Below are 25,182 nucleotides of genomic sequence, written 5' to 3' on the forward strand. Positions count from 1 at the left end.
CTGAAGTGGAAGCTAACACAAGTGTTGAAAGCATCTTATTATCTTCCTAAGTAGGAGTTTTCCACATCCATCTGTAATTCTCAGATTAATTCCATGAAGTCTTAAGGGTGACTTGTGCTGTTTAAGCCAGTTTCTATGAAGTCTTTTGCTATTATTTTTGGCAGCTGATAAACACGTATAGCATCAGTAATGGTGTTGTTAATATTAACATTTTCTTACTGTCACTTGCATATTACAGTATACTGTAGTTTTTACCACAGTGTTCATCTGGGTTATTTGCATATGCACAATAGTACAACTTGCTTCACCTGCAATACACAATAAAGATAATAGTCAGGTATTTTAAAAGGGTATAAAAATGAATGCAGAAAAAGTACACATGTATATCTCTAATTTGCTGCCCTTTCCCCTCCCCCTGTACCCAACCCCAATAAAAATAGGCTACTTACCTAAATGTGGTATCCAAGTGATATTTCGTGCTTTTCTGGAAAGGGCTTAAGAAAGAAAATGCCAGTTATAAATGGCATGCTTTCATTCAAGAAATATTGAAGCTAAAATAATTCCTTTAACCTAAAAAATTTATTCTTATATACAGCATCTCCAAATTCTGGTAGAGTTACATGTAATTTTGAATCTCTATGAGGACTAGGAATTTAGGAACATGAAAAGCACAGGAAATTCAAACCATTCTTTGTTTCTGCCAATAAATGTTCTGACTGTTTTCTATTGTGATTCAAATAGTTGCTTGATACATTTAGATACTTATTTGGTATGTAAATTTTCACCTTCAGCTAAATTAATTATAACGATCTCATATGATATACATAGTGAATTTTTTTTAAACAAATATTCAAACAGCTTTCATGGAAATTTATATAAATGGGCTGATGATCATCTGCTGATTGTGTACATAATTTGTGTTACATGATCTATCTGTGTACAGTAGTCAGTAGTATACTGGTTAATCAACTGAGTGTATCCTTTGTGTGTTATAAGATATTTCATTAGAGCCTTTTGTTCTGTATTTGCCTCCATTAGACCAATATTGAAATCCCCAAGAAGTACAGTTGAAATTGTAGGTTCTATTAATACTGAGTTGTGAAGATGAGTCAGAGCATGAATTAACTGTGAAATTGTAATTCAAAACAATTCAAAACATTAAAAGGTACACAGCAGTTCCATAGCAAGTTCTTATGTTAGACTGACAAAAGTAATTTCTGCAAAGAGTAAATTCACGAAGCTGATATGCATCATCTCTATCTGACGAGCAAAGTTTTGATTCAACAAAAATGTTGACATCAGCTTCTTGAATGTTGTAATCACTTCGCACATCATATATATGTGGAGGTGGAGCCAGAGGTGGAGAGATCCAAAATTCTGAAACAAGATTGTTTTTGTTTGGGATGAATTGTTGGTCTGTAACAATGGCAAAGGCACAAGGCTTGCTTGTGTTCTTAGTCTGCTCATTTCACTTTTAACTTTCTCACTAACCTTTATTTTGAACTTGACGTAAGCTTCTTCAAAGCTACACGAGGCTGAATATATACACGAGAGACTTGTTATCAGCATTTCCAGTACAAACTACATCCACAATACTGATCGATAATATAAATCGCCAACAGATAGAAATCAACTCTGTAAAGACAACATCTAACAATGACACAAAATGGCGAATGTCAGCTGTTTAGAAAACCATGTGCTTTGTCAGATGAATAATGTTGATATCGAGCAGTTTCCAAACAAAAGTATCTAATTACTAGTACGCAAAAGTGTTCTCATAGACATAGTTTTTAAAGAAAAAATGATAGAACAAGAAGGCTTACCTTAGCTTCCATATGACACAGCATTGATTTCATTTCTTGTCCGGGTGACATTAAAACATTTTTAAGCGATTCCGTCGATTTGTCCACAGACCACGGTCGATAGACATCGTAGCTTTCAAGATTTCAATGCAAGGATCGTCGCTTACAGGATTTCATTGTCGATTTGTCGTAGCAAGTGTTCCTTAGCGTAAAAACTTTCCATTTTTTAACCCACTAAGGAATCCCTGTTTACAAATCGAACAAAAAACCATCTTCGACCTTCGTGTTGTGTTACGCCATGTTGTTGGACAAAAATTTACGCCTTTCTAGTACCCCCATATAAAACCAGTCAAAAATATGCCCAGAAGTCCTTGAGACAAAAACAATACTTAGCAGGGGAGGTAGGAGAAAAATGTTTAATCTGGTTTTCATGAATAAATTAATCAGAATCGAGTGAGTGAGTGAGTGCCATTGGACTGCCTACTAAGCTCATGGATGACGTAAACTACGTCATCCATGAGCAAAAAAACTAGACATGGGATTTTATAAATTTGAGTGAACAGCTCGAATTTATACGATTGGCTTTCGCAAGTGGAGGAACAAAATTAAGAAATTGAAATTTAAAAAGTCAATTTTCTTTGGAAACTCTTCTCCTGAAGCTATCATTCATTTAGTTCAAAATGCATTGCTTACCTGTAAAATAAAACAGAAAATGACACCCGTTGCTCTCCAGAATTTTGTGGCAGCGTGCGAAAATTAGACCCGAGTGAATAAGCCAATCAAATGAGAGCACTGGTCGTCCGTTGGGATTTGTGATTGGCAGGCTGAACACCTCAGCCTCGTTATATAGGATTGCTCTGTGTTTAAACGTCCAAGTTCTCCTTTTTTCACACAGCGATCGAGCCTTGTATTTCATTGAATGAAACAACTTGGAATACAGCTTATTGACTTTTGAAAATACTGTTTATTAACAGTTACAAATTGCCACAATGAACTTCATAGGTATAAACAGATCCTACTGCAACTTAACAATCACACAGAAGAAAGCAAGTTTGTACTTTTGTTGCTCTGAGGTTGTTTTGTGACTTTGCTTGTTCTTTACAGATCTGGATTGGATGTTTCTCTAAAACTTTTTCCTATTTTGAAACCACATCACTTGTAAGTGATATACTTCACTTTTTTCTGTGGGATGTATTTATTTTGCTGCTTCTTTTACTGTTTTACCCTAACCAAAGTTATTAGACATTTTGAGTTCCAGATTTTACATAATAATAATGTTATGTGTGTCCCCTTGCTACTTCTGGCACCATGTTTGGAATAAAGAATTTTACTAAGTTTTTATAAAAGAGGGCAGAGTTTTTTGTGTCATTTTTAAGGTAGGGTTTAAACTCCAATCAAATGGATTGCCAGAGACAAGTGGTTTAACAGTGTCAAAGGTTTAGCAGAGCTGAATTTTACTTAGTTTCCGACTGGCAAGAAGCATCTAGATGTAATACAGCTACTCTCGCTGACCTCAGTAATGTTCAGAGATTGGACATAGCTATTTTTCTTGATAAAATAATCATCATCCAGTGGATTGTGTATTTGCGACTTCCGCATCCCCCATAATAACCTTTGTTTCCCATTTCTCTTGGGTATTAAAACAGTCATTCCAAGAGAAACTGAAGACAACGCTTATGCAAATTTTTTTTTGAGGGGGGGGGGGGGGGGGCAAAACAAGGTGTATTATGGGGGATGTGGAATTGGTGAATTGTATTTTGTCAAATTTTTGTCCACTTGAAACATAATTTACATTTATCTGGTGGATAGTATCATGCCCTCTTCGAGCAAAATGGGCCCTGGATGGTACGTGTAGGTTACAGTTACAGTTAAATAAAAGAATCTGTACTTTAATCTACTTGACTGACTGTCACAATTACCACTGCACATGCATTGCACCTTGATTATATCAATACTAGATAAATAGCTCTATTATGATTGGCCATATTGTACAAAATTCACCCGTAGAATTAATCTCAACACTACAGTTACTCTGTAGTGCCCTGAGAGCTTGGTGGTGCATATTTATACTGTACACCTGGGTGGAGAGCAGTATTGCGCATTGGGTAATTTGTCTCAACTTAGAACACAACACAGTGACACTGGCTGACTGGCTCATGGTGACTAGATGTGCCAGGTCACATCATTAATTTTAATAGACCATTTATATTTGTTCAGTAATTCTTGCTTGTGGCAAACTAGGATAGGATAATATTTAGTTCTTTCAACAGTTTTTTAAACTGCCAAAAAATGTACATTTTTAATTATTACATTGGTCCTCTGTTGTGAAAAGTAACTACAATTTGAAAGCACTGTACTGTTGTGGATTTTGAATTCCACAGAGGTTGTGGGTCAAGATTCTTTTCTGCTTTACATTTCTCCCATTTCTCTCAAGGGCTTAAAACGCTCATGGTTATTTTAAAGCACTTCAAATTATCTCAGAATAACTCTCATGCTGTTAACACTTAGATATGGGGAGCAGGGATGGTGCAGTGGTGAGAGCGCTCGCCTCCCACCAATGTGGCCTGGGTTTGAATCCTTGACCTGGCATCATAAGTGGGTTGAGTTTGTTGTTGGTTTTTTCCTTGCTCCAAGGGTTTTGTTCTGGGTTCGCTGGTTTCCCTCCCTCTACAAAAATCAACACTTTGTCTCCTAAATTCCAATTCAATCTGGAAACAGTGGACGAAGAACCTTTCTGTGGGATGTGGCATTGCAAATTTCTATTTATTTATTTATTTATTTATTTATTTATTTACATGTATGTACATACATACATACATACATACATACATACATACATACATACATACATACATACATACATACATACATACATACATACATACATACATACATACATACATACATACATACATACATACATACATACATACATACATACATACATACATACATACATACATACATACATACATACATACATACATACATACATACATACATACATACATACATACATACATACATACATACATACATACATACATACATACATACTTTATTTGTCCCAAAAGCACTTTTCAGAATAAAGATAGAAGTATTAAAAATTAAATTAATTAAAAATTCTGTGTGCAACTCAATTAATTAATTAATAAGTAACTAATTAACAAATTTATCAATTATTTATATGTAAATCAAACTAATAAGATAGACATAACAAAAGAAAAAAACAATTAAGTCTCTAAAAAGTTTGAGATTAAACACCTCTTCAGGCAACGTTTGAAGTCCGTTAGTGTTGGTTTTTACTTAAGGGTATAGTCCAGTGAATTCCAGAGTTTAACTGTTCTATAATGGAAGGTTCTTTGTCCTGTGGTTGTTTTATACAAAGGAGTGTTTAGCATCTGGGAGTTCCTCGTTGTACCCTTGGTGATGATAGCTCTTTGAACATATTTAGAAAAATTAATACAGAGTGTGGTGCACACCCAGTCAAACATTTAAAGCCATTATTGCATGACGATAGTACAGCTGCTGTCTTACAGGTAGCCACCTTAAATCATTAAGGATAGGGGAAATATGGTGATATTTCTTTGAACCGCTAACGATACGGGCCGCAAAATTTTGTACAGCCTGTATCTCATTCAGGCTGTGCTCTGAGGTGTTGCTCCAGACATTACAGCAGTAATATCGCTTGCTAAAAACTAATGCATAAATTATGATAGTTAAGGTGGTTGTATCGAAGGCATGTTTAACTCGATTTATCTGGCCAAGGCTCACCATGCAGCCGGACACTGTCAAAGCAATATGATTGTTATACATCAGACAGGAATCCAGAATGACTCCCAGGTCCTTAGCAAAAGCAGTTGGTGCAATTTCCTTTCCGAATAGAGTTGGATGAAAATCCTCTACTTTGCTGACCATTGCTCTGCTGCCAAAAATAATTAACGTAGTTTTATTAGTGTTTATAAACATACATGTATATTAATGGTAGCGAGTTGCAAGGAATGTTACCATCCTTTTCTCCTGTTGTTTTCAGTTTCCAGGGCCACTTAGATACAACAATGAATTTAAGCTGATATCTGAAGAAGACACTGGAATAAGAGGTTCCTGTCCCAGCTATCATGTGCGTAAAAATATATCAGAGGATGTACGAGGCCATTCAAGTGGAGATTGTGTTAACTTAGAGACTGCTTATGAACGGTAGGGGTGACAACCAATGATGTTATAATCAGTGCTCGCATTTAAAAAAATATCTGAGTTGTCATTATTCCAAATTTAGGACAACCTAACCCCTGGCTCCAGTTGCCCTTGAAATATTGTATCATTTGTCACTTAGTTATAGGTTTTGACGAGACAAAAACCATTAAACGACTATTTCACAGGTCTCTGAACTGTCATGTATTAACTCAAATAATAAATTCACAAATCACAATGCCTGATGTTGCACATAACATTAGTGTAACTACATGTATTCACTTTATTCTGTTTTAATGTTCAGCGAAAAGCATGTGACTTCAATGAAAAGCCTTAAGGTTACATCAAAGACCAGCTGTCAAACATTCAGCAGGGAATGGCAAACAAAATAAAGTCCACTGCTTTCGGAAAGATATACTATTTGAGTACTCTCAATAATAGCCTAGTTCACAAATCAGCCAGCTTTTAATCTGTTATTTATTTTGTCGCCTGGTTTTATAATTTCCTTTCCATGCAGAATTATTTCCATCTGATGGAGAGTAACTAATTTGATGCTTGGTTTGCGATTAGAGTTAAAAGATCTCTTTGCAAAGCAGGTGTGTCCCTGAGTCACAGAATAGCTAGAAAATGACGAAGGGAACAAAATTGTTCTGTTTGACTCCTTATGTTAAATAATCACGGTGAAAGAAGCAAACATCAAGACATTATAGACATTGTATTTTATAAAACTCTTGGACCTCACATTTGTGGAAAATGCTGTGTAAACAATGTCAATGATTGTCATAATTTTCATTCAATTGGCTGTTTGTATTATGTCTATTGAATGAAACTGATCACCTGGTATTAAGCTTTAACTTAAGGTTACTTCCTACCTTTGTGGGTGTCCTTTGGGAAAAAAATCGTATGCACGCCAGGTTACATAAAAACCCAACAAACTATATATCAGAAGAAGCTTAATAAATGTAGTTTACGATGAAAATACAATTGAAGGGAGTTTTTCTTTTAGGAAATGTCAGGATCCGGTAAAGCGTGAAATGACAGAGGGTTCTTTTATTGAATTTATCGACTATTGGTTGCTGCCACACGAGCAAAATGGCTGCACAGTCTTATTCACGAGGCATCAATCAGCAAAAGTGTGTGAGGCTTTTCAATATTCTGATTGGTTGTCTAGATATCTGCATCTAAAGTTGAAGTAGCTAAAAATATGCGAGATGTGTTGCATAAATGAATGCTACAGGAAAAACATGTTAAATGTCAAAATTACCCGACACAGTTTCGTTTGTTATTATCCCTAGAATGTTCTGGCGAAATTTCACGAAAATCTGTCTAATCTACATACCCTACAAATTCGCTCAAAGTGGATGCATTTCTAGCAAAATCAAATGCGCTATTTTAGCTTGTAAAGGTTTGTAAACAACTCATGCCACACCAGGAGATTATCTTGCCTTATGAAACTGCAAACCAGTGGAACAACACGACCTCCTAGTGTCAAAGACAATGGAACACAATTTCCTGGGAAAAACTTTGCATTGCAACATGTTTCCTATCTTGCTGTCTCGAAGAGAAAGACACTAAAACAGGAAAGTAGTTAAAGGCAAAAGAAGAAAATGTGCAATATAAACAATACCAAATAACATGAAATATGAGAGCTCTCCTAGATGAGAGTTTGCTGTGAAAATTTGCATTGGCAGTTTCATCCATTTAAGTGATTATGACACCTTCCTGGTCTATTAACTTCATTTGAAAATTTGTTTTTTCTAACTGACTTGGTTGCTTTTTTGAGATTTTTAATATTTTTCTTTTGCAAACTTTAGATAAAATGACTGACTTAAATTTTGTCAAATAAAAGAAAAAAAAATGATTTTTTGTGCCCTTGAAGGTGGGAAGTAACCGTTTTTGCTTTACCTTGGAGGGCATGGGAAAATTTTTCTTCAGAGCATAATTTTCAACATTCTTGAGCTTTTGAGTTTTGTAAGTGGCACCAGGATAATCAAAATTGCCTGGCTTCCAATCTGTTGTTTATTTTGTTGCAGTTTGCATTATTCCTATCAGTCCTATCATTATTTCCATCAGATACAGAGAAATTTTTAGTTAGTTTTGAATGCCATGCTTGGTTTGAGAACAGAGTTACATTTTAACAATGCCACCAGATTGTTAACGGCAGAGACATGCATGCCTCCAAATTCCAGACAAGCTGGAAAACTGTCATGTTACTTACTGTGGCCTGGCAAATCACAAAGGGTAATGAAACAACAAATATTCAGGCTTCTGCTGCATAAAGCCTTTCAATTGTACATGTATCAAAGCAAGTTACACTCAATGGAAAGCGTGAAAGAAGTGTGATCTTTATTTGCTTTAAGGTACGTGTCAGAGCACAGTCATATTTGGGCAAGTGAAATCAAATTTTCAGGCATAGTGCGACCAGTGACCTGTTACCTGCAGATTAGACTCACCGTCGGAATTTTCTCGTCAATAGCAAAATCAGGATGCCTTATTTCACTGGAAGCATACCATGGTGGCCCAGCATTCTCATAAGAAAATCACATTAATATATGTAATCAAATAATCAAATCAAAACATTCGATTTTCATTTTTGTTGTGAGTTTGCTATGAGAACGATGCACCATCAAAACACAACATTTGATTTTTAAACTTAGAAAATATTATATTTCCTTCACTCCTTCACTGGGTCACTTCCTGTGAGACATTTGGAATCCCAGGGGAACTCCCAAATGAGAACGTCAGGGATGCTTGTCAGCAAATTAGAATTTAACTCATAAAGAAGACTAATATGGGCGTTGCTCAAGCATCAATAGACCCCAAAAAGATGCCACTTAAAACGGAATAGGTTCGATCACTAGCCACTGTTCAAGAAAGGATCCCATGCGAACTTGTAAACCCTACTCACCTACTGGAGAGATCAATGGAGAACAAATGAAAGTGTTTCTTTTATTATTATTTCTTTGAGTACACCCTAAAGGATACTTTGACAGCTAAGAATGGCAATGTTTCGTCATCAACACCCTAAGTGAGACGAGAATCCTTGATTTGTACCTGAGACAATGAGCATCCTTGACCTTTTAATATAGAAGTCTTCCTTGGGTTTCAAACATCGCACAGTCTAAGGCCAACTTTACAGTTGATTGCACCGTGTCAAGTTATATTAGTTATTCTTTGAATTTCTGATGCAAATACTCAATATCTTACCGCAGAAATGATCTACATTGAATAGATTTTTCACACAAATGTTTCTATATATAGAAGCTAATTATATAAATGGCTCATTTCCCGAAGGTGTGGGCTTATACAGATTTAACCATACTCAATTGTCTAAAACTGAGGAGATATTGAAAATCACAAAATTGATGGGCTCTATAAATTTTCAAATCATGATTCAAGCCGTGATCAAAAGTTTTAGACGATCAACAGACGAGAATTGAGGAGAATTTGAACGATGCGTTTTGCTATTATTTATGCAGTATTGTGAATAAATACTTCAAAGATGAATACGGACATGGCGAAACTATTTGAACAAAATAGTTTATAAATAGGAAAAAAAAGACATTACACAAGACTGGGAGTTCAGCAGTCATTATTATCACCTTGGAAAGAGAAGAAAAAAAAAGAAAAAAGAGAAAAAAAAGGAAATTATTACAACACTGGGTATTCGGATTTGGTCACCCATCTAAGCAGGAACCCTGCCGAACAGGGCTTAACTTTGTTGAGTGGACGAGATGGAGTGGATGAGATGCAGTGGTCTCCTTGTAGTACTATGACTCTATGTTGGTTAATTTTTTATTATCTCTCAAAAGGTAACAACAAAAGAAAAAAATCACTGATATCAACTGGAAAAATAAAGAATGAAAAAATAGGAATAAAAATGAGAATACAATTATACTTACTTGGCTGATCGGACAAGAAGCCATATAATTGTCTAGGATGAGGATCACCAATAACTTCATGAATGTTTTCTACGGTGTTACATCTCCTCGTGTATTCTCTTACTATTGCGTTTTGCCAGTGGGCTTTAACTTTAACTTAACCTGTGGATTAAAACCTCAAGTCAGTGGCATCAAAGTTTCCACTGTTTACAGACGATCCATTTTCCAAGTTGAGTGGCTCATAGCCACTTTGATCAAATTTGTTTTGAGTTTGCTATAAGAATGATGGGCCATCAAAACACAACATTTGATTTTCAATTCTGTTTTGAGTTGGTGATGAGAACAATGGGCCATCATGGGACCCTGTGTTCTGATAATAAATACAAGGTAAAAGCATTTCGAATCTTGACGACGAGGCCCAGTGTTCTCATAGTACTGCTTTCTGGTGCATACGTGCATATGAGACTGTTTTGGTTTCTCGATCGGTCACTCGTTTATCGATGGAAAAGTACTCTGAAGCCAAGATCAATAAGAGTAAGCCTGAACCATGGAACAGCAATGTAAGTGCTGTCTGTTTTCTTTCATCATCGAAAATATTTGAATCAGTCGCATGGAATTTGTTTATGATAAAGTGTTGGCAAATATTTGTGCTTCAAGCATGAAATTTGAAGCCAAATGCAAATATTTTAGTTTACTTTACAGAAACTGGTGCTGTCATGCAACAAAGCAATAAATCATGGTTTGTAGAGTGGACCTGTACTTGTTATCGGTAATCAGAAATCCACAGGAAAATACTGGACTTTGTCATTCTGTCATATCTGCATAGAACTCAGTTCGGCTGTCGACATAAAAAAGCAATTGTAGACTACAGCAACAGACAGGAGTTTCAAGTCACCTAATGAAATCATTGAAAGTGAAGACGTGGAACGCACTCTCATAATCTTTGATTACCTTTGGTTACTACTAGTCTACAACTGTAATACTATTCAAGCACCTCTAAGTAGGACATATAACTCAGCCAGTGTGAAATGCAGACTGTGGACTGTGAAGAGTCAAATAAATGCGAAAATGTTTGTCCAGTTCTCCAGCTGGCCACTCCACATTCTCAGCGTTCAGTTCCAAGCATCATTCCAAGCCCCTTCTCGGAGTAGCACACATGGATCCGCGGTCCAGTATGTAGCTCAGGGTATGACAACAATGGGCTGTAGTGTAGGTCCAATTAAGCAGGATATTATTTGTATAATAGCAGGTTTTTTTTTACCAGAAATACAAGAAAAGTTAATGTAATAGTAACCCCTATAGATCATCTGGTTTGCAGCCGGCATGCAATTCTTACAGCATCACAATCCACCAGAAAGCAGTACTACCGACCAAGTACTTCTTCAATTTAGAAAAACAAAACTTTAACAGGAAAACAATTACCTACCTCCAAACAGACAATAACAAAATAGTAAAGGAAGAAGATAAAATTTTAGAAACAACTGAGAAATTTTATGAAGATTTATATGGCTCCAAAACAACGGTGTCCCAAGTGGATTTTGATGAATTCATCGGGGATATTGAAATTCCAAAGCTTGATAATGAAGAAAAGAACGAACTGGAAGGGCTTTTCACCTTTGGAAGAATGTAAGAAGGTGTTACAAACATTCGAAGACAGTAAATCTCCAGGCAAAGATGGATTTGCTGCTGAGTTCTATAAAGACTTCTTCGATATAGTAGGAATTGATCTTGTGAACAGTCTAAACCAAGCCTCTGAAGTTGTAGAACTCTCCATTTCATAGCGAAGAGACATTATTACTCTGGTACCCAAGGAAGATTCCAATTTATTAGAGCTACAGAATTGGGGACCTATAACCTTACTCAACGTAGACCATAAGATCTCATCTAAAACTTTGGCTAAAAGAATAGAGACTGTACTTCCAAAACTAGTACATTCTGGTCAAACTAGATTTATGAAAGGTCGTTTATATTGGAGAGAATATATGATTGATAAATAATGGTAATTGAACTGAGTGGAGTGCAATTTGGTCTGAAATCATATGCGTGATTTCAAAATCACAAGTATGATTTCAGACCACAATTGCACTCCACTCAGTTCAATTGCCACTTTATTAGATCCATTTTGAAATCGCCCAATTTTATCGCCTTAAATTTTATATTTTTGGTGCATTGTTCCAGTAGCCGGTTTGTTAAAAATAATGGGAGCGGAAACGCCATTATGTCTCATTTAGAATGCAAAACGATGTCATGTGATGAAAACTCATTTGAGCATGACAAAGAAACAAGAAGTTCTGAAGTCAGAATGAAAATAGTCTACTTCAGGTATAAAAGTTCAATTCTCGTTGCCTGAATCAATTATGGAAGGCTTTCCTTTCTTCTGTGGTTGAGGGTGAGACTTTTCATTGTCTTTGGAGAAGAAATGTGAAGGTGCATATCCTGTGTAATTCTGTGATCGATTTCTTTTGAGTTGTGAAACTCCCTCGAGTGCACGATGCTCAGTGGACAGTTCGTTTTTTTCCTTTTAAACACCGTTCAATGGCATGATTTTAAGGGAGTCCAGCTCGTTATCATCTCTGTTTCTTTTTGTGACCTCGACATAGGACTCAATACTCAGGACCTTGTCAAGTTCTTGCGGCGCTATTTGTTTAAAGATATTTCCAAGATGGCGGGACTAGCACTGGCTTCGTAAGATGTTCATTCATTCACTATTTTGTGCAGTGTGGTGTATTTTGACTATGTTTATTCACAGCGACAGAGTTGAGCTCTTTTGTTGCTTCGTTTGAAACTACTGGAAACCTGGAAACATCTACCTTCTTGAGATGGCTCTGAATTTGTTGCTGTGTGGTTTTTGTTTGTTTATGTTTTACTGGACTTGGTATCATACGGATCTTGAGCAGATGTTAAAGAAAAATCGCCAAAATATCCATCAAAATGGACACTGAAAGTTGGAAACTTCCATTAAAGTAGGTCTTCAGCCTGAAGGAGCTCATAATCGCCATTCAGAAACTGTAATTAATTAAATTCGTCAACTTTTTTGGAAAAAAAACTACAATAACAACAGAGTTTTGGCAATCGTAGTTGCAAAATTCTCCACACATTGGCTTTTTGCCTTTCATTTTCCTGAAATTTTATTGATTACTTTAAACTAATCTTGAAATCTGATTGATGTTTTTGTTTTACTGTCCCATTCTCATTGGCAGAGAAAAAGATGCGATTTAGAGCAAAAAATAGTGCGATTCGTGAATAAATCCCACCACAGAGAGCCAATCAGATTGCAAGGATAACCAGTGATTTCAAAATGGATTTAATAAATGATGTAATGGAATACACAATGGTGGAGAAAAAAGGGGGGAATTTTGGTGTCATTGGATTTTAAAAAAGCTTTTGACACTTTGGAATGGCAATTTGTAAAGAAAATATTACAGCTTTTCAATTTCAGTGAGAATGTCAAGAAGTGGGTTAGAATCTTTTATGCTAATATTGAAAGTGCAGTAATGAATAATGGTTTTGCCACCAACTGGTTTAAACCATCAAGGGGGGTCAGACAAGGCTCTCCGCTTTCCCCGTATCTCTTTGTACTTGGGGCTGAAATATTATTGAACAGACTTCGTCAGACAGTCGAAATCAAAGGGATTAATTTATTTGGAAACAAGGTTAAAATGAGTCAATTTGCAAATGATACTTACCTATTCTGCGCAGATGTTTCTTCTGTAGAACACGCTCTTAATACAGTCAGTAGATTTGGTGCCATCTCTGGTTTAAAATTAAACATGAAAAAGACTAAGGCGATATGGTTAGGAGAGTGGTCAACGAACAAAATCAAGCCATTACAATTAGAATGGGTAAACCAACCTGTTAAAATCTTAGGGTATACCTCTCCTATGATGAAAACAAGAACAAGCACTTTAATTTCGATTCAAAAATTCAGAAATTACAGACCAAACTGGATTTATGGAAAGCAAGAAATTTGACCCTGTTTGGAAAAGTTTTGATCATTAAATTGCTCGGGCTTTCACAAATAGTCTATGCAGTGTCTAATGTCAGTGTCCCAAATGAAATCAAATATACCATCAAGAATAAGTTATTTGGTTTCCTTTACAGCAACAGAAAGACAAAATTAAGAGAGAAAGTATTTATCAAGACTACGATAAAGGCAGAATTTGTTTGACTGATGTCGATATAGTGATGAAGGCATTAAGACTTGCCTGGATCCCAAGACTTTTAAATCCTAACAACCATAATTGGAAATCAATACCAGACCATTTCTTTAAAAAACTTGGAGGATTAAATTTTCTGCTCAGATGTCACTATGCCAAAAAATATTTAGATTCTAAATTACTAGCCTTCCACAAGGACATTCTACCCTTTTTTCTGGTATTAAATCTCAGTACAAGTATGAACAGGGGGAGGAAACTATCCTTTTAATTAACAATAAATCTATTTTAATGGGAGTGAAACCCTTCTTTCTTTGGGAATGGTTTCCAAAGGAATTAGTTGTATTTAAGACTTAATGAAAGTGGACAACTTCTTTCCTTACAAGAGTTTCAAAGGAAATATGACTTTAGAACTAATTTGTTTAATTTTTATCAGGTAATTAATGCTATTCTGAAAGCATTAGAAACTAAGGCATGTAATCAAGACAAACCTCTTAGAGAAAATTATTTAGGAAATCATAATACTAAGATTCAATTAGCTGAAAATATTGACATGATTTACAGAAAACAAAGGCAAAGGATTTCTACTGGCTACTAAATAAAAAGGTAAATTATTCATTTCCTACTGGCCCGAAAAAAAAGAGTAATACTATGAATTTAAATTCCCCTGAATAGTGACACATCTTCAAATTGGTAAAACAGATTTGCAGAGAAAATAAATTAAAAGAATTCCATTACAAATTCTTGCATAGAATTATAGTCACCAAGAAAGAATTGTGCCGCTTTGATATCAAACAAGATAGTAATTGTTTATATTGTGGAAATTAAGACTCTATCGAACATTGTTTCTTTATTAATTTACAAACAAACACAATCTACATAGGAAAAACCCAACAAAATAAAAAGAGGAAAATGGTAATATTACTGCAGCACAATACTTACTGACAGTACAATATGATAGTTAAGACTACTTACATCGTTTAGTTTACATAGCTAAACAACACAGTTAGGAAAATGTCCAGTTTTTTTTTTGTTTTAAAGTTTCGAACAAAAGGCAGCTCTACTAAAGCTGCACTTAAGCATTATATCACTGACCCCCCCAAAAATATGAACACTATCTACATCATTTACTTAGTTAACAAAACAAAAAAAACATGTCATCAATGCATGTTAAATAATATGTTGAAAGGATAAAAAAGGGCCGTAGTGTAGGTCCAATTAAGCAGGATATCAGTTGTATAATAGCAGTTTTTCCCAGAAATAAAGGAATAGTTAGTCCAACGCAACCCCTATAAACCATTTGGTTTGCAGCTGGCACATGCTTTTTACAGCGTCACAATCCACTATAAAGCAGTACTGTGAGAACAATGGGCCATGTCGTCAAGATTCGCAAATTGTTTCGCTTTTTACCTTGTATTTATTATGAGAACTCCGGGCCACATGATGGCCCATTGTTCTCAAAGCAGAATTGAAAGTCAAATGTTGTGTTTTGACCGCCCATCATTCTTATAGTAAATGTAAACCCATCGACATCAAATTTGTTTATTCTATCTTTAAAATTAAGAACTTGTTCAACGTGAAAGATCCTCTCCCTGACAGGCTCCGTACGCGCATCGTGCACAAATTTTCTTGTGCAAGCTGTAATGCTTGTTATGTTGGTGAAACAAGCTGACATTTCTCCACACGCGTGCACGAGCACTTGTCATCGGACAGATCTTCTCACGTTTATAAGCATTTGCAGGCTTCAGAGTCGTGCCGTACCTCTTGTAACTTAGACTGCTTCAAGATCTTAGACTCTGCACCTACCAAGTACCAAGTTAAGCTTAAGGTGTCTATGTACATCAAGTGGGAAAACCCTGACCTTAATCAACAGGTCAAACACATCAATTTGACGCTTTCCCTATAGCTGCACGTGCACGCGCATCTTCTTATTTTTGTTAACTTCCAAATTTATCTAGTGTATTGTTTTCCAACGCAATGTAACGCATGATTTGTAGCAGGCATGTTTTAAATCACCGTCATAACCGTCACACTGATGATGACGGATGTACTGTCGAAACATGTTTGTGAAAATTAAAAAAGTCATATTATTTTTGAAAAATGAAAATCAAATGTTGTGTTTTGATGGCACATCGTTCTCATAGCAAACTCAAAACAAAATGAAAATCGGATGTTTTGATTTGGTTTTCAATGTCATGTTTATTTTATTATATTACTTTTCTTTTACTTTATGGTAATTTTTTGATTTATTTTACTTTCTTACATGTTTTTTTGTTTTATGTTTCTCATATTTTCACAACTTCAAAAAAACTCAATTGAATGTACTTACAGTGACTTTCCTTGCCATTTAAAGGTGAATAGAGATAAACTTGCATTGATTAAATTGTCCATGGAAGTGTAAAAAGGGCAAAAAAATTGATGATTACCACTAGTTCATTTACAAAAATAGATCAACACAATGGATTCCGCCCACTGTGGTGGTACCGGTTGAGAAAGTTCCGCCCGTTTCAGGAACCAATCAGATTGCAAGATTTGTTAAATTCTGCCCGCTCATGAGCTAAGAAAAATATAAATAATAAATAATTATGATAATGAATGAATTAATAATTACAGAAAAAATTGTTTAGGTCCTTGTTAGAATAGTGAAAGTTCTTTTGAAGAAAGTTGCTTTACTCAACTGGATTTCTTAATAGTTCCCTCTTCCCCTTCAATTACATGCAACTTTTGCTTTGTGTTTCTTTGCTGTAAAATGCTTCATCGGGCTAGACATTGACCAGTGACTGTCCATTATTTCCAGTCCTGGAACTGGAACCTTCTGTGATTTCTCATGGTGGTTTGAGTTACCAGGAATCAACTATATTCCCTTAACAGTATTTACTCTTTGCTTGATGGCTTGATATTAAACACTGTTAATTTTTCCTGACAGATGGGGAGACTGTCTTGTTATGGTTGCTTCTCAGGAGTTGAGAGAAAAAGCCCTTCTTGGACTTGAGTGTGATCCTCATGTTACACTCACTGATATACAGTATTGTTTGTTGGAACATGTTGGACAGGCAAGGTATAATGGACGTGTGCAGAAAACAATTGGATCAAGTTTCTTTAAGATGGATTCAAGGTCCACCTTTCATCATCTTAAAAGATTAAGAAAAAGACATTTAGTAACCATGCAGGTGAAGTATTAAAGTATTTTTTCATACATGTGTAGGTTAGATTTTGATTGCTTTGACCTTGATTAGTACATGTGAGAATAAGAAAGATGTCCAGAATAGTAACTGTAATTACTGTTGGCTGACTGTTGGCTCTCTGTTGGATAACAGTTGGCTGACAGTTGGTGATCTGTCGGTAAGTTGTTGGTAGTTTTTCAGTAGTAGGTAACACTTGCCTTGATGTTGTTCCTCCATACTGTGCTTTAAATATATGTCTGTCTAAGTTTTGGTAATCACTGCTTACAACCAGTGCCAGCGCTGCAGAAAACAACCAGAGTAAATATGCGAATACAGCAATAGTATCATTCCCCCATAAATTATGTCATAGTTCGAATTGCATTGTAGGGTGCTTTCTACAAGAAAGTATTATGCAGTTGTTTTCGCTTTTTCTGTTGGATGAAATCTGCTTTATATGGTTAAATTTAACTTAGACGTTGTTGTCTGTTACTTACAATGTAACAAATTTGATATAAAATTAAGTTTTTAAAGAATATTTCACAATCGATATTTTCTGTGCCCACCATCAATCAGTAAGTTAGTGATGAGAGGTATTGCTAATTATTTTCGACTTTTGAAACCATTTTGTTGATCGGGTATATTACTCTATTCCTATATATTCTACAGCAAACATTTTGTTTAGCAAACTGTGGGTAACCTGTCAGGAACCTGTTGGTAGCTTGTCAGCAATCTGTCAGCTAACAGCTTGCCGACAGTCAGTTTTGGGACCTCTTCTTCACAATTACCAACAATTTTTCAAAGTTTTCACAAATTTATTGTTCAGCATAGCAACAATGACACCATACATTAGTAACTAAGAATACATGTAAACCAGTACAAACTTAGAGCCTGTTCTGTAATGTGAGCCAGTGGCAAACAGAAAACAATAGACACATTGTAACAGCTGACCAATCATGTTTCAAAACTGCCATCAGGAAATTTGAGATTTCATTCCAGGATGTGCTAGAAACTACACTTCCGAAGTAGGAAACATAATTATTGCAAGCATAAGCCTCAGTGCTGCAAATGTAGTCATGCAGCTATTAGTTAAAAATTGGTTAAAAAGGAAAGGAATTAAATGGTTGTCACTGGCTAAAAATATGGTTATCAGATGTTTCGGCCTCTACTGTTGCCTTCTTCAGCAAAAGATGGAAAATGCAAATGTTAAACGGCATCCTGCTAAAATATGTAATAGATGTGTGATAAAACTAAATGAGCAATAGTCTCTAGAGTATTCTTAATGAGTGTAAAAATTCTTAATGCCATTGTACACGTTCGGTAGCGCTATGTGTTCATTTATAGCGTTCCTGTCTCGCACGGAATGCCAAGCTTCAAGAATAAGTCTTTGTTTCCATACTGATGATCTGTCGACAATTTCAACGTTCTCCAAATCTATTTGGTGACGTTGAGCATATGGTGTTTGGCCAATAAAGAGTTTTTGTCCAATGTTGCTATAGCCTTTGCGTGTTCTTTCATACGTGTTTTTAACGTGCGTGATGACTGACCAACATAAACACAGTCACAATCTTTACATTTGATCTTGTAAACAATGCCTCTGGAAGCCTCTTTCTCGATCTGGTTTTTTGAGTGTGTTCAAGATGGTACGAATAGGTTTATGGGCGACCTTGATATTGAAACCTCGAAGAACGTTTGCGACTCTTTCAGAAAAACCTTTGGCGTAGGGGAGGATGACAAAACCACGATGGTCGTTATCATTCGTTTCTTGTTGTCTACTCAGTTGGCGGCCATTGTGAATGAAATTTGCAGGGTAGTTATTAGTGGCAAGGGCTTTTGTTACTTGTTTAGTTTCCCGTGAAACTTCCTCCTCCATGGAAGGAATGTTCCTTGCACAATCCATGAGAGTGCGCACAACCGAGTGTTTATGCTGAGGATGGTGGTGTGATTTGAAATCAAGGTAACGGTCGGTGTTAGTAGCTTTCCTGTAAACAGACACAGTGATCGAGTCATCTTCTTGTCTGGTTGTTTTTGTGTCGAGAAAGGCAATGGAACCTTCTGATTCTATCTCGATTGTAAATTTGATGTGAGGGTTGATGGAATTGAGATGTGAGTGGAATTCATCTATGTGCTCTCTTTTAACACATACGTGGCTGTCATCTACGTATCTAAACCACCATTTGGGAGGGTTAGGGGTCGACGAGAGAGCCTTTTCTTCGACATGTTCCATGATGAGATGGGCCAAGATGGCGCTGACTGGGGATCCCATCGGACAACTGAAAATTTGTTGGTAATGGTTGCCTTGGAATATGAAGAAATTGTTGTCGAGGACAAACTGTAGAAGTGTCGTGATATTTTGGATAGACAAGTTGGTTCTTTCCGGTAGTGATTGGTCAAAGTCCAGTTTCCCTCTAATAATTTAACCCTGTGCCAGTGGGTGTTGTTAGGCGAGCATGTGTATTTCGTTTGCTTGATCTCTCTCACATGTTCCAGATCGCCATCTTGTTGCGATTGTGTTGTAGGTCTAGTGTTTGTCACTAAACCGTTCAGAGTTCCCTATTCTCGGGTCTTCTTGTCCTCATTACTGGCATGGTGGCAGCAGTGTCTTATCCACGTCTCAAACGGAGGGACAAAGCCAACTCAGTGACGGATTTCTTCACCCATTTCCACATGAGGAAGTAGCGAGTAGCTTAGCTGATAGCTGTTCCCCTGCGGTCATCAATCAAGCTACTTACACATTTCGTCATTCTTCCATCTCTGAAGAGTACCATGAATGCAAGAGCACCCAAACAGTGGTCCCTTACCAAACACGAAAGGATAAGTCGTTCGAAGCCTGGAGGCAAAACTTACAATATACTCTTTCGCTCAATTTCCACTTTGCAAGCTTCCTAGCAGATGGTGTGACATGGCTCAAAAAATCCCCTAGCACTCCCTTACGCAGCTTCCAGTATGATGCCGATTATGTACCACAAGCTTCCCGCAGGACAGCACAACAAAAGTCCACTCATCTCGGCTTAATGTTAGGCCAAATTGCAAATTACTGCCCCATAATTTCTCGCAACACCCATCATCAAGAACTCTGCCTCTGTGAGTTCCATCTGGCAAGCGATTCGTTTTCACTATCGGTTTCAGTTGACTGGCGCCCACTTCTTTGACTTCAATAACATCAAACTCTCTCCCGACGAACACCCTAGGCACTTGAATCAACACCTCATGTCCTTCATCGAAGACAATCTGTTGTTAGCCAATGGTAATATCTCACACCACAGTGAGGCCCCTGGTTCTGACAAGGAAATGTCTCCAACCCTAGAAAATCTGGTTGTACTAACTTGGTCAAGATTAGTCCACTGACCTCCCCAGTCTGATAAAGCAATGCTATGGCACTGAGCTCAGGTTCAGGTCTCTCGCATTTCTCAAGCCTGAAATTTTCCAAGCATTGGATTCTCTCCCAGAGGAAATCCATACCAGTGCTGATGCTAAGATCTTGCATTCAATGGCATCAAAGCTCAGACTCCCTTCTGCGAGGGCTCCTTACAACACACCCCAAAAGCCAGTAACTAAGCACCAGGTCCAGTCTTGCCACTTGTGCGAACAGGCTGGCTGCAATGACCGCCACTCTTTAAGCAAGTGCACTTACCTTACTGCTGAAGATCGTGCATTCCTTGCTAAAGCATGCCTTATCAGCGACCTCGTTGAAGAGGACGACACCAGTGACTGATTTCTTTGGCCCACCTGAGGCAGAAGACCCAGTGTTCCCACCCCACCCCTCAGCCAGGATTGTTCACCTCGTCTGAGCAACAAACAATCTCCCCATTTCAATGTCTTCTCTCTACACCACTCGCTCAAGCTCACCTTAGACACCGATGCCAAAACCAGCATGATCAAGGCCTCCGTGACATTGATGCTCCCATCGTCAAAACATCTCAACAGGCCTTACAAGTGGATGGACTTACACCACTTGAAGTTGTTGGTGAGACTCACCTCACCCTCTCAGGAGCTGACAAACACCACTGTCCATGCTTTTGTCATAGCAGATTTGGATGGCGACCTTTTGGCTGGAACACCATTTATGATCTCCAACAACATTTTGGTTCACCCAGCAAAGGGGCAGGTTCTGATCCAAGGCTCAGAAGTCGTCTCTTACCATTAAGAGACACCCAGCAGCCCACATGCTCATGCAGTTCATTGTGCCCAATCTTACGTACTGCGCTCGACCACCTCTACTAGCGTTGTCCTTCCTGATGAATACCTTGAAATTGACGTACCCCCTGACTTAGGCCCCGACTTCACTCTAGCCATAGAAGCCCATACTGACACACCGTCCAACAAAAGCTCCAAGGTCTCACAGCTCTGGCCTCAGCCCCTTATTGCAGACACAGTGGCTAATAGAGTCTGTGTAGTCAACAACACCACTGAGCTAAAGACAGTACGACATCACGAACACCTCTGCCAAGCACATCACACCACAACTGTGGATCCCACAACTCCTCCAGTCGGATCCCACCCATCATCTCTCCACCAATGCAGAAGCTCTCCATCCCTGTCTGTTGTCCCTGACAACACCTTACCAGAAAACATCTGTAAACCAGTTCTGCAAAGTGCATTGCCACCCCTTTTTGCGACAGCAGAGTGCACACCAGATCAGCCATGGGCATGCCTGGTTCTCAGACTGCATTAAAGGAATTGATGTGTCGTGTCCTTGGTGACTTCCTCCAGGAAGGATGTGCAGCAAAACTCACCGACGATCTCTGTTGTGGCAGCAACACTCCGCAAGAGCTCATTTCTAACTGGTCACGCATACCAGAAGCTCTTAACTGATGTCACCTGCGACTGTCTGTGACTGTCATCTGCTCCAAGTCTAGTACTATCTTGGTTTGGATCTGGTCACGAGGCTTCTTGTCTGCAAACTCCCATCGCATTTCTGCACTAGCAAGCTGCCCTCCTCCTGAGTTGGTAAAAGGTTTGCGTTTATTCATAGGTGCTTACAAGGTCCTTGGCCATGTCTTTCCCCTCTGCTCCCAATTTGTGGATCCACTCAAATCTTCCTTGGCCAACCTACAATCTCACAACCTGCTTCAGTGGGATGACAACCTTTGCCAAAAATTTACTGCCACCCAAGAAACCCTTAACTCGCACAAGTCTATTGTCCTTCCTCATGCTTCTGATCAACTTAGCTAGTTAGTTAGTTAGTTAGTTAGTAGATAGTTAATAAATTGCTTGTTAAATGATTAAGCTTTTATATATTCATACATTTTATTTTCATAATGGGTTGACTAGCATGTATGGTTCGTCAGTTCCCTTCTAGTCTTCCTCACTGCCTTGTTATGTACTAAGATTTTTTTATTAATATGGTCATTACAATTATTAATATTATTATTATTTTGTAATATCGTTTATGATTTTTTTCTTTGTTATATAATTGCAGTGAAAATTGAATAAATAAAAAAACTTTGGATTGTGACGGAGACTTTGGTGACCAAGCGAGATCTTGGAGCCACGTTGTATGTCACTTGCCAAGACCGCCTGCTCTTTGAGGGCTTCTACAGTGACAAAATTATGCAAGCATCAGGTTACGTGGTTACTGTGCGAAGCTGAAGCACTGTCTATCACAGCTGCCGTCAAGCATTTTAGCCCCTTCATCATCCAATCGAAACTTCTTGGCTGTGTCCTAACTGACAGCCAGCCTTGTGTTCAAGTTGTTGAGAAACTTTGCCGAGGTGGAGTTTCTGCCAGCTCATGCATTACCTCCTTCTTGGCCACCGTCAGTAGATACCTAGTTCGCCTTCAACATCTCGCTGGAAATGCCAACCTACTTTCAGACTTTGCCAGTCGTAATGCCCCAGAATGCAACGAACCCCAATGCCAAATGTGCTCCTTCATTCAAGAAGCTGAGAATTCAGTTGTATGTGGTCTAATTTGATGTGAAGAACAGTAAGTACAGTAAGACCATCAAGTACAGAGTGCGGTACCACGATCAGCTCAGTGGGGGGCAAGAGTGGCAGTTGATGTTGGACGATGAGCAGGCCATCCTTCTATATAGATGCGATGTCAAAATAACGCTTTACATCTTTGATGTTAGTTTCTTGGATGGTCGGGTGCCCTGTTTCAGTTGAGCGCAGACACGACATAGGTTGGGGCATTCATTTTGGACCCTGAACCAGGCAGTTCTGCTAGTGAATGGTAGGTGCTTGGTGTTGTCTAGGATTTCTTGAATGGAGATACCACCTTTCCAACCACCAACTTCAAATGATATGAGTACCGCTATCACCTGTGTGTCTGATTCCTGCCACACCTGTGCCTCACTCCAGAAGTTCCCAAGCTGCCTTGCTAGCCAGTCATCAGAGTAACCACTCGCCCACCTGCTACAGCCAGTTCATCTTGCTTTTGAGAGAGTGCACCACCGCCTACACTGTGTCTTGCCTCGTACCTGATGAAAAGAGTTGCAACCTTCGCGGTGCCCTTGCCTGATTGATTGTGGGTCTACACCCCCTCAATGGTCCACACGCAGTACGTGTCGACCCCACACCAGGATTTGTTTCACTTAAGAACACAAACGTCTTACAGCACATTGGTGTCTCAGTTGAATTTGGCCGCATCAAAAACATCAACAAAAATCCTGTTGCTGAAAAAGCTGTACTGGAACTCGAAGAGGAACTCTTATACCAGGAACCTGGTAAAGGCCCCATTATGGAACTTAGCCTTGCAGTTGTCACAGCCCGTTTAAACTCACAACTCCGTGGCCAAGGTCTTTTCTCGCGAGAGCTTTAGACGTAATACAACCAGTTCACACACAAGCAAATTCCTGTCAATAACCTGCAGCACATCGTTGCCAAGCACCAAGCTCGCCAAACCAACCGTCAGTACAGCAAAAAGGCCAAAGGTAGCTGCAGCCCTTCCACTTCTGTAACCCCTCTGCAAGTTGGAGACCTGGCATATGTGAAATCCGACCAAGATAAGTCCCTTACTCTTGACTGCTATATTATTGTTAGCACCGACATAGAGTGGTGTTTCATTCAGATCTGACAGGCTCTCAACTCTGGGCTACATCTTACATCCCTCGTCTGGTGTACCCATCACCTGTTCCTACTCTTGATGAAGATGAATGCCAGGAGACCCCTGCACAACCTCCACCTCGTTTATCGCCATCTGCCCGTCCTGACCTTGTACATCCACATAGTCTAGATCTGGCCGAGCATCCACGAGTCACTGCTTCCATAGACACCAGCCTCGCAGATCCAGTCCCATCCTCTCCGCAGCCTGTTGCACCAGATTTGCCTGATCCTGCCATCTCAGAGTCCAGACCTCAGCATACCCGCAGCCCCCCAGCGTATTTGCAGGAATACATACTGGACTAACTTAGTTAGCATGATTTTTGGAAGCTGGGAGACTGTCCCTTTATCCAAACACTCGTTTCAGAAACATTGTGCTTCTTGTAGAACTGTTAACGAACTCCCTGTTATTTCTAGCCTCATTCTTTGTTAGGCTTAGACCATGTTTGCTTTAATTTTATTTTTAAGGAAGATGAGGTTGCACCAGCGGGCGCTGTTAGCCGCGCATGCGTATTTCGTTTGCTCGATCTCTCTTATGCGTTCCAGATCGCCATCTTGTTGCAATTGTGTTGTAGTTCTAGTCTTTGTCATTAAACCGTTCACAGTTTGCTATTCTTGGGTCGTCTTGTCCTCATTACTAGTGCTGCGTATAAGATCTGAATTTAGACCTCAATTACACCTGATCAAAAAATTCAAGTTTGAAAAATGTTTTTTACTAGGCTTTTGTCAGGCTCTGTTTAGGCCTTGTTCAAGCATTTCAGGCCTGAAAGCAGGCAAACAACCTTGTAGCAGAGTGTTTCCCATTTGATGAGACCTGCTCTTTTCAGTCACTTAACCAAAAATGCATACATGTATGATCATTTATTGGCCTAAATTTTGCTCGTGAGAGACTTAGATAGGTCAATTGGACAGAATTATGGAGAAAACAGAAAGTTTTATAAAAAATT

The 25,182-nt window shown here is 38.2% G+C and overlaps 1 protein-coding gene across 2 annotated transcripts in view; it reads left to right on the plus strand.

The window, feature by feature from the left end:
• The window catches only part of LOC145503083 (general transcription factor 3C polypeptide 1-like), a 280,887-nt gene that overhangs the window by 12,598 nt on the left and 243,107 nt on the right, over nt 1–25,182 (plus strand). For both annotated transcript variants that reach the window (XM_081482517.1, XM_081482518.1), the window contains exons 3-4: nt 5,836–5,999; nt 16,955–17,198. In XM_081482517.1, coding sequence (XP_081338643.1) covers nt 5,836–5,999; nt 16,955–17,198 — 408 coding nt within the window. The remainder of the gene's footprint in view (nt 1–5,835; nt 6,000–16,954; nt 17,199–25,182) is intronic.

The sequence above is a fragment of the Orbicella franksi genome, chromosome 11, assembly GCF_964199315.1.
Source record: "Orbicella franksi chromosome 11, jaOrbFran1.1, whole genome shotgun sequence".
In the NCBI taxonomy this organism is placed as follows: domain Eukaryota; kingdom Metazoa; phylum Cnidaria; class Anthozoa; order Scleractinia; family Merulinidae; genus Orbicella; species Orbicella franksi.